Source organism: Condylura cristata, unplaced genomic scaffold, assembly GCF_000260355.1.
Source record: "Condylura cristata isolate star-nosed mole 26May11 unplaced genomic scaffold, ConCri1.0 scaffold00017, whole genome shotgun sequence".
NCBI classification, from domain to species: domain Eukaryota; kingdom Metazoa; phylum Chordata; class Mammalia; order Eulipotyphla; family Talpidae; genus Condylura; species Condylura cristata.
The window spans coordinates 34,033,673-34,043,577 of NW_004567118.1; the positions used below are offsets into that span (position 1 = coordinate 34,033,673).

At 48.4% G+C, this 9,905-nt stretch overlaps 1 protein-coding gene across 1 annotated transcript in view; it reads right to left on the bottom strand.

Moving 5' to 3' along the window:
* Positions 1-2,136: 2,136 nt before the first annotated feature.
* FAM101B (family with sequence similarity 101, member B) overlaps positions 2,137-9,905 on the bottom strand; it is a 10,761-nt gene continuing 2,992 nt past the window's right edge. The window contains exons 3-5 of the mRNA XM_004685139.2: positions 9,847-9,905; positions 6,828-6,937; positions 2,137-5,075 (exon numbers count right to left, since the gene is read on the bottom strand). Coding sequence (XP_004685196.1) covers positions 4,745-5,075; positions 6,828-6,937; positions 9,847-9,905 — 500 coding nt within the window. The 3' untranslated portion in view covers positions 2,137-4,744. The remainder of the gene's footprint in view (positions 5,076-6,827; positions 6,938-9,846) is intronic.

The following is a 9,905-nucleotide window of genomic DNA, read 5'->3' on the forward strand; positions in this document are numbered from 1 at the left end:
GCTACTTCCTGTAGTTACTAGTAACTGGGTTACTTCAGGGTCCCGTTTTTGTTCTTTTAGCCTTCCAAACAGCTGTGAGATGGACTCTCCGTACAAAATACCTTCTGTTGAGAATAGCTAGTATGATTTTGGTTTTCCTGATCAGACTTGATCATCACGCATATACACTAGCACCTCTCAAAGTGCTTGTCAAGAAAACACTGGTCCTGTGAAAATCTCCTGGGTTCTCTGGTCTGCTGTATTTGGAAAAATGCTCCCTAAAGGATCATCGCTTTGAAGACTCTCCATACATATTACCATGCTGAAGGACTATGAATATCCCTATTGAATTGAATATTCCTTCCACCTACATCCCTGGGTCCCGGATATTAGGTTTGATCAAGGAACCTGCTTTGGCCAATTACTTACTTCGGGTGAAATCTCAGGTCAGTTTCTAGCACAGACCTAAAAAGGTATTGTATAGTTCTACTTGTGCCTCTGGCAACTTTTTACCTCCGAGAAGAATGTGTGGAAGGTAACTACTCCAGCAGCATCAGAGCCAAGTGGAAAAACCTGAACTCAACACCCAGCCTCAGGCAGAGAACCACCGTGTAGGTCAGACCCAAAGGCTTGTGGGAAGCAAATGCTCCCTGCGTCAGCCACTGCGATTCTGCTGATGGTGGTGCTGATACAGCAAAAGCTGTCCTACAAACTCCCAGGAAGCCCTGCCGCAAACTATTCAGCTCGTCATTTCCCCAAACTTACTTGATCAAAGAACCTTATTTTTTATTCCACAGAAAACACTTTGGGAAGTCATGATATAAATAAACTACTTCATTGTGATTATACTCAAATCAAGTTATTAGAATTTAATTTTGAAAAGAGACCCTTGTAACAGGATTCATTATCTAATCATTAGGGTCACTTCTTTTTTTTTTTTTTTTAAAGATTTTAAAGTTTATTTATGCATACAGAACTGGGGTACAGGCTAGAGAGGCAGGGGCTCACTAGAGATGGAGTGGGAGCAGAACAGGCAGATTAATAAAAACACTGCTGAGGGGAGCAGCGGGGGAGACAGGAGAGGTCTGCGCCATGTGGTCACCTCCAGGGCCAGGGATCGAACTCGCACTGAAGCGGCCATGGCCAGCGTCGCAGTGCTGTGCTCCAACCGACTGTGCCACCAGGGAGGGCCCAGGGTCATCCACTTCTTAAGTTTCTGGGAAATATATTAAAAAGACTGCCTAAGATTTGTCACCTTATTCTAATTGTACCGACTACTGTTTCCCCTGACAGTGTCTGCTTAATCAGATATTCTTAGAAAACGTGGGAATACTGAAATATTATTTTCAACATACTTTGCTTCTCTTCACACAAATCGTCACATACATTATAGCTTTAATTTTACCCACTTTTAATACTTCCCCGTCAAAACTTCAGCACTGCTGATTAACATATTTACTTTAAGGAAAATTTACACCGTGTAACTTAACTGGCAAAAAAAGGCCTGATGTCATCCCAATCAATCAAATTAAACGTAATTTCTATTAAAAAGACACTGACTAAAAAAATAATAAGAACAATAATGTGCATTCCTGGGACATATATATTTGCATTGTAACTTGAAAACTAGCAAAGTCTTGCCATGAACTTTATACCTGAGTGAAATAAGAGGTCCTCACTGTCATTATTTCCATCTACCCTCACTTTGCTTTGCCCAGAGGGACTTTCCTTCAGGGAAGACTGAGACTGAAATGTGGGGTTATTAAATGGAAAGTATCCTCCTTGCTACTGCCTTGCATTATGAGGTACTACAAGTGAGAACCTGGGATTTCTTCTGCAATCTGGGCCCACAGGCATTTGAAAGGGGAGGCAGGAAGGGCGGTTTGACCTCGCTTCTCAGAGGCAGATCTTCAAAGTGAATCGTTTTAGAAAAAAGGACTCAGCCAATCTGGGAACATATTCCTAAAAACTCTGCCAGGGACCCTCGGGAAATTCCCCCAGGGAGGGCAACCAACAGCTCAGGTAAAAGTTCATGCTATTAAAACACAATCAGGTCAAAATATTTCTCAAGATGAGGATCTATTTTTCTTAATCACACATTGTATTTTTACATTTAAAAAGAGAGACAAAGATTTTTTTTAAGATAATTTATTGTTAAATGAAAAAGTCACAAAGCAAAATGGAATGGGACAGATATCAAAGGCGAATTTTAAAAATAGTTTGTCAACTACTAGTTTGGATTTTCTACAGTTAGAAACAGAAGTGTCAAATGAAGGTATTCATTCTTTTCCAAAGGTCTGTGATTGGAAAAGAAAACAACTTTTCTCTGAAAGGACAAATCCTCCTTACTGCTCTATGAAAGGCATAATTTAAGAGACTGAGAAAAACATCTTTTTCATAATAAGTAAACTGTATGTCCTAGACATTCTTAGGAATGTTACTGACTTGAATCCACCTCTGAGTGATGCCACTGGATCCACCCTAAAGTGTCCCATTGTATCTTCACCTGCTTCCTTCTTGCACCTTTCAGCTAAGCAGGTTTGGAGAAAGAGGAAGGATATGAAAGAAAACAGCTGGTTCCCTAGTGAATAACTTAAAACGAAGCCTGCTTTTCCATTCACATTACACGTTCACAATCGCTCCCTCACACTTACTTAACTGATCTATTTCAGAGATCCCCCCTGCCTAGAATGATTTACCTGAACTTGACCCCGTCCCGGTAGAACAAAACAGTCTCATATGGACAGTGCTATGTTCAAAATGTTGTTGTGTTTAAAGGTCATGCTTTCCCACAGTCTCTCCCTCCCAGCTGCCCACATTCCTGTTCTGAATTCATTCAAGTGTCCCCATGAGGCCAGAGCAAAGCCTTGGGAATTCTCTCCACATAATTTAAAAATTACATTTACCACTGACAGGACAAGATCATGCAATGAGAGAAAAATCCATTTTTATCAGTGAATGCTGTGCAATTTACTCTTTCGCAGCGTGATGATTGAGCTACAGGGATCCTGTCTGCAGGGTCCCTGCTGAGCTTCCCCTGGGTAATTCTGGACCTAACCCGCAGGCTGCACCCCGGGGCTGCATGCAGTCAGGAGCCCGGCGGACCAGGCCTTGTTCAATCTGAAGAGGACACCAGGCAATTTGACTCTCTAGGTGTCCAATGACTTGAAATGAGGGTGCTTATCATCACACCTGCTCTCTTCCTTGGGCCCTGCTGTGGCCCAGGATACCCACAGAGCTATCGATTCTGCTTTCAGGACAGATGGAAACCATCAACAGAAACCCAGAAATCCAGCAGGAGTTCATCCTCTATGCTCTGAGCACTTGTCATCATTTGGGTATATTCGAAGGAAATATCCAGTTTGTTCTTTCCAACCTTGGAAGAGAAAAAGCCATCTGTGACATGCTTGCTCAAAACCCACATGGACTGGCAGGAGAAAGAAGGGCCAGGGACTGAAGCTCGGAGGTGCCCAGCCACCACACCCTTCTGGTTTCTGCAGCTGGTTCAATGAATTCATATAGTTTCTTCAGGTCACACCCAACACCACGATTGTAACTTACACTAAAATGAACCCTTAATAGAAACGGACAGCACCCAGAATTACAGTTGGGCTCATGACATCACGCTCTGTTCTGAATCGCCCTTGGCCCAACCTGGGGCAAAAGGAGGGAGGCAGACTTCCTTGCTTTTTCACTTCGGCCTAAGGCACTGGCAGAATCCCCCCTTGGTGAGGACATACTCCACGCCTTAAGAAGGAGGCCACCCAGAGTCCCCGGGGAGGACACTCACCCTAATGAACCAGGTCACTAGAAACATCTGCACCTACCTCCTCTCAGCTCACACCAAGTCTCAAATGTGATCATCAGTCCCCATGGTGAGTGAACCCCCAAAGTGTTTTTCCAAACCATCCTTTAAAAACACTGTTTTCCTCAAAAGGGTCCTCACTGTTTTGTTTTATGAAAATTAAAAAAAAAAAAAGGAAAGTATTTGGAAACCCCAAAATCTATATCAGGAGTTACACAAGCCTGTAGAGACATGACCAGATGCCAAGGGTGTGAAGGGCTTTGCTAGAGCCCAAGCTCCCCAACCTTGCAGCAGAGGGTGGGAGTGGGGGTAGGAAGCAGAGCAGAAGCCATTGCTCCAGAGGCAGCTGGTGCTGACTTGACCCTCCTGAGGAGGCCAGAACAGGGTGAACCTTTTCTTTCTTTCTTTTCTAAAAAGGCATCTTCTGTTGCGGTTTGGGGTTTTTCGATATCATGAAAAGGATTTAGAGAATTCCAAGAGTTTTGGTTAACAGGAAATACAAATGGAAATGGAAATAAAAAATGGAATGGAACTCAACTCTCCACAGATTGAACCCATATGGGTGTCACAGCTTGCTGAATTAGCACCACTTTCGAGCAGTGAAGACACCCGGGGCTGAAATTTCTGAAAACTCACTTTTTCCATCCCAGAGACTTTTTCCACGCTCTTCCTCAGATAAACTGACCCATGGAAAAAGAGCTCTCCCTCCCTATTCCAAGTTGTGGCCATTTTCCTTTTGCTCCGGTCATCTTTGTATTCTCTCATCACATGAAGACTCTGGGGAAACTATACAGCAGCAAACTAGGACATATGCTCCTTTCAAAAACAATTTGAACATTTTTAAAAAAAACCCCAATTCTCTCAGGAACGAGAAGGCGCCATGCTGTTTGCTCTCCTCCCCAGGCCGGGGTCGGGTAGCCAAGGCTGGCCTCCTTGGGCTGGCGGGTTGGGCACTCGTCCTCAGCACTCATCCGAGAGGTAATCGCCGCCCAGGAACTCCGCGGCCTCCAGCTCCACGCTGGACAGGAACCTCCTCAGCGTCTTGCGGCAGTTGTAATCCAGGGTGGTGGTGTAGACGGTCTTGGGGTACTTGGGGTAGATGATGGTGGTGCTGAGAAAGCGTGTGGGCTTGTGGCGGGGCTCAAAGCGCACCTCGGCCTTGTAGTTACGCCACGTACAATTGGGGATGCAGGTGACCGTCTGGCTACAGGAAGCCACGGCCAGGCCCAGGGGCAGGTGGACATCATCGATGAAGTGCCGCTCTGAGTCGTACTTGACTGAGGAAGTGTACCTGGAGGGAGATATAAGGCAGCATGAAGCTGCTCCTCTGGGCTGGGGCGTGGGGGTGCCTACGTGACCCTGAGCCTCTGGTAGGGTGTAAACCCAGAGAGGTGGCTGTTGTAGTGAGATGCAGCAGCGCTGATGAGGCACTGGCTGTGTGGTACTACGCCAAGCACTTTTACCTACAGGGTGCAATTTAATCATCCCAGCAACCTGGGATATTCAGGGAGGGGTGAAGGCGGCAGTGGGAGGGAGAGGTGGAGCAGGGGCTGAAACGCAGGTGTGCATACTTTGCAAGGTTTACCGGGCACTCACTCACGTTTCTCATTGCAGGCAGCGGCCCCAGTGTCTACTCCCACTTACTTGCGCCATGACCCCTTAGTCATGTTACTTAACGTTCTCAACCCTCCGCGACCTCTTTCTGTGAGAGATGCCCAATGGTAACTGGGGGGCGTGTTAAGACATACCAAGGCTTGTCTTGGTATCTATATGCCAAGGTGCATTCTACTGCTCCACTAGGGGTGAACGTTTTCTGTCCCTTTAAGTGACCAATCAATTCTTTCTTGAGAGGGGGAAGAAACCTAGAAATCCTGGGCGCTGGTTCTGAAAGCTCAGTCACACTAAATACTAGTACTTGGTCCACCTTGGCCTTCGGTTTGGAGACTCCTCAAACCCAGGGATGCCAAAATATGAGCTTATCAACCGAAGCCAATCACAAATCTGATTTTAATAAAATAAAGACCTATGTTCCTCAGCAACTACTTTCCTTTAAGTCCTTCTTTGGTAACAAGGAGCTAATTATTATTTTTTTAATTGAAGTAGCATGGCATGCTATATGTTTCAGGTATGCATCATTATAAGTCAGTGTCTGTACTACATTAAGTTCACCTCTGGTAGTTAATTTTTTACATGGAAACAAAACTTTTGCTTTGTAATTTTTTGTTTGCTGTGTAATTACTGCAGCTTCATCGTTAGTCAAGAATGTTCCAGCATCACACATAGACACATATAACAGCGCTGCTCCGACCCTCTGGTCAGGGAGTAAGAATCCACATTCTTTCAATAAATCAGATAGAAACATCTACTTCCCTCAGGGAAGGAGGTAAGAGGTTTGTGGAAGCTAATGTCATGAAGTCATGGCTCCATTTTGCTCAAAATACGAGCTCCACAGGAATAAAAGTCTCAACTGCTCACCTCCTAACTGGAGAGCCTCCTTTGTTTCGCGTCAAAGGGCCCTTTGTATTAAGGCAACTGAAACTGTAGATATAAAACCACCAGTTACCAAAAGTAAAATTCCTTTCTCTAAAAAGACATATCTTTAACAGAGCCTCTCCGTGATTCTGCCGTCAGATAATCCCAGAGGAAATAAATTCCCAGAGGAAGAATGGTACTTGCCATGAAATTACAATGTAAGACAAGGTTACAGCACCTTGAAGCAGGGGTCAGGGAGGGGGTTGGGGTGTGGGGGAGCAGCTTGGAAAGAGAAACTGGTTTCTAACAAAATCTTAAACATCTGATACATGAAACCCTTGACATATGAAGTGTAAGAAGCAAGTTGCAGGACTTTATATATTAATATGATCTTTTTATTTCTAAAAGTGTGTCTATATACTTGATTGATTATACAGAAATTAATCCAAAAGAGTACCCACCAAACTGTCACCAGTCACTGGCATACTTACAGAATGAAAATTTTTTTAAAATAAGCATCAACTTCTGGAATGAAAAACGAAACACTAAAATCAGAACCTGCTTGATTTACCTTACTTCCGTTGGTGGTAAGGGGTCAAACTCCACTCCTTCGCCAAAGGACAGGGGGCATAACCTTGGGGAGCAGCCCAGCGCCAGGGGGTTGGGGAGAGATGCTGGATTCTGCAAGGATGGAGAACACAGACCATGTTTCAATTCCCCATGGAAGATCCTGGCTCGGAGGCTCCAGCTGATGGCCCTGCTGGGATTCATGTCCACCTCCTAAGGAGGATGCCAGAGAACGCTGGCTGGCCCACAGCCCAAGAAAAACACTAGACCAATCAAAAGGCCTGGGTTCGAATCCTGAGTCTGTCACCGATGCACCTTCAGAATAGCCACATCACGCGTCCTCAGACCTGACCTGCACGCCCAGCGGGTATCCCTTTCCATTACTGAGGCTTTGTGAGAGGCTACAAAGTGGAAACAAATGCCAGCTCAGCACCACGACTGTGGCCAGAGCCAGGGGCTGCTGCACCACACACAGCAAGGCAGTGAGAAACCTCCATGAACCCTCAATTATGTGCCCCCAGCCCTGTCATTGTCTCAACAACACTTTAGAAAAGGCCAAAACAAACAAACAAAAAAAAATGCTACCAGGGATTTTTTTGAAGAACATTCAGTCCCGCTTCCCTTACCTCAACTGCCTCTGAGGCCCCCACATTAATTCCCAGCCAAAATGGAGGCAGCCGTAGGATGAAGGCCACGAGTTCTCTAGTCACCTTCCGCTGTGCAGAAAGCCCACCGACCTGGGGGCCGTCTTCCGGTCTGGGATTCCTCACACAGCCCGAGGGACACGCAGCTCCACCCTAGCTAGACCTGGGTGCTCCTTTCACCCTGCATGACTGGAATTGGGGCTTCTGTGTTAGGCAAAGGCAGAGCAAAGTTTGAAAACTTAGCAGCCCTGTACGTCCTGGTTTACAGCAGACCTGTCATTTCCTTTGCCCAATTTGAGATAAGGACCCACAGTTGAGCCTGGGTGTGGAGGTGGAAGTCCCACCCCTCCTTCAAAGACAAACATTCTAGATTGACTTGAAGCTTAAGTTACCAGGACAAGGTGTCAACTGGGGGTGCAGGGACCAGGAGAGGGTAGGGGGAGACAGCGCTCTGGCTGCTGAACTTGAGAGGGAGGTTGGTAATCTAGCTAGGGGAGTCCCGGTGTTGAGAACCAGTGGATGGGGGAGCAGGATTGCCCGCTGCTGCAGGTTTTGTAAACAGCCTCCCAGGAGTGATAGTTGGGTCTGCTGTGTCCCCGGAACCTGCTTGGAGATACTTTCCAACTTCAGGGAGCACCTTCCAGGAAATCCTGGGGCTGAGCCACCCCCCAGCACTCACACTACAGCCTTCTTCCAGGTGTTCACACAAAAACGCAAGGTTCTTTCACCCTTGCCTTCTCTGCGCCCCCACCCCGCCAACGGGCAGGCGCTCCCTGGGAACCCACCTTGCTTCGGGTACAGACTTGGGGTGGAGTCTGGCAGCAGGAGTTATAACAGATGCCTGAGCAAGGTGCCACCAGGGAATGAGGACTGAGCCAAGAACTCTGTCTGGCTCTGGGAAGCATCCAGGAAAGTTTCCCAGGGAAGGTGACAAGTTAGGCATTAAAGGGCCAGCAGGGCTCTAGCAGGTAGAAAATCTGCTGGGTGTTGGGAAAATTGGGGAGGGATAGGCTTAGGAGGGAAAAGGCCTGCAAGGCAGAGGAAGCATCGTCAGGGGCCCCGATGTGTATATCTAGCTGAGATCAAGGGATGTGGAAGATGAGGCTAGAAAGGGTCAGATGATGAAGGCTAGGTGGAATTGAAGCAAGTGCTGCCTTCCAATGGAAACAAGAAGATGCCCTGCTGTAGAAGCAGGGCCAGCGGGTCAAGAATTCTCAAGGCTGGTGTCTCCCTGATGGGGCAAGGGGTTAGGGACAGCACCATGAGGCTATCCACAGCTGCTTCAGTGGGAGCTCCATCCCGGCCAGGGAGCTGACCCACACAGCCAGGGAGCTGACCCACATGGCGCAGCAGACCTCTCCTGTCGAGCTGGCTGCTCCCCTCAGCATTTTGTTTCAGTCCATCTGCCTGTTCTCTCCCCACTCTGTCTCTGGTGAATCCTCTCACCCTCTGCACCTCTGGCCTGTACCCCAGCTCTTGTGTGCATAAATAAATCTTTTAAAAAAAGGAATTCCCCAAGCCACCACAGCCTCAGTGGGTCCTCAAGGAGCAGCAGCCATGACTACTTCACCCTACCGAGGGGAGAGGGCTCTACACCCCAGGGGGAGGGGAGCAAAGAGCTCGTTTGAGCTTTGATTGTAGGCAGGATGTGGCCTTTCTTGAGTTCTAGGTAAAGGCAGTTAATACAGTGACTTCTGGGTGCTTCCTAAAGCAAGAGACTGAGTTTTTTCTTTAAATGTTTTTAAACACGATGAAAGGATTTTTTTCTCCTACTTGTCATGTGCCAGACACGGGTTAGGTGACAGGACATGGAGAACCACTGGGAGGCTTGAGGTTCATGGGGTGACTCTTCTCAAAAGGTCTCCTCCAAGGCCTTAGTTTGCTTCCCAGAGGCTGTCCCCATTTGCTCTCTGAATGGGGGGTCCTCTCCCTAAGAGGGAGCAAGGAGGAGACATGCCCTTGCAAGACAACGGGAGGGTGAAAGGGTGGGTGCCAGGCCCACAGTCGAGGAAGGCTGGGGTTCCCTCTCCGTGTCCCCAAGCCCCACGAGCACGGGGTGGGGGTGGGGGGGCAGGAATGTAGCCCAGTCGCTGCTTGGCAGCCCCGGGGCCGCCACCCCGAAGGGAGGAGGCGGCGGCTCGCCTCTCCCGGGGCTCCCGCGCCTCCCAGGCGATGACAATTTTCCAGCCACCGGCTCCAGCTGGCCAGGCTCTCGCCGCGCTCCCGCCCCGGGCTCCCGGCGATGGCCACGCTGTCCCGACCGGCGGGTGGCGACGCCGACAGCACACCCCGAGCGGGTCGGCACGACCTGCTGGCGGTCTCCCGGGGCCGGGCCGCGGGTGGAACCCAGAGGGCAGGGGTCAGGGCGAGGCTACTCACCGAGACCACGGGGGTCGCCGCTGCGTCGGGCTCCAGCGCCCCGGGGGCTGGTGCGCGTT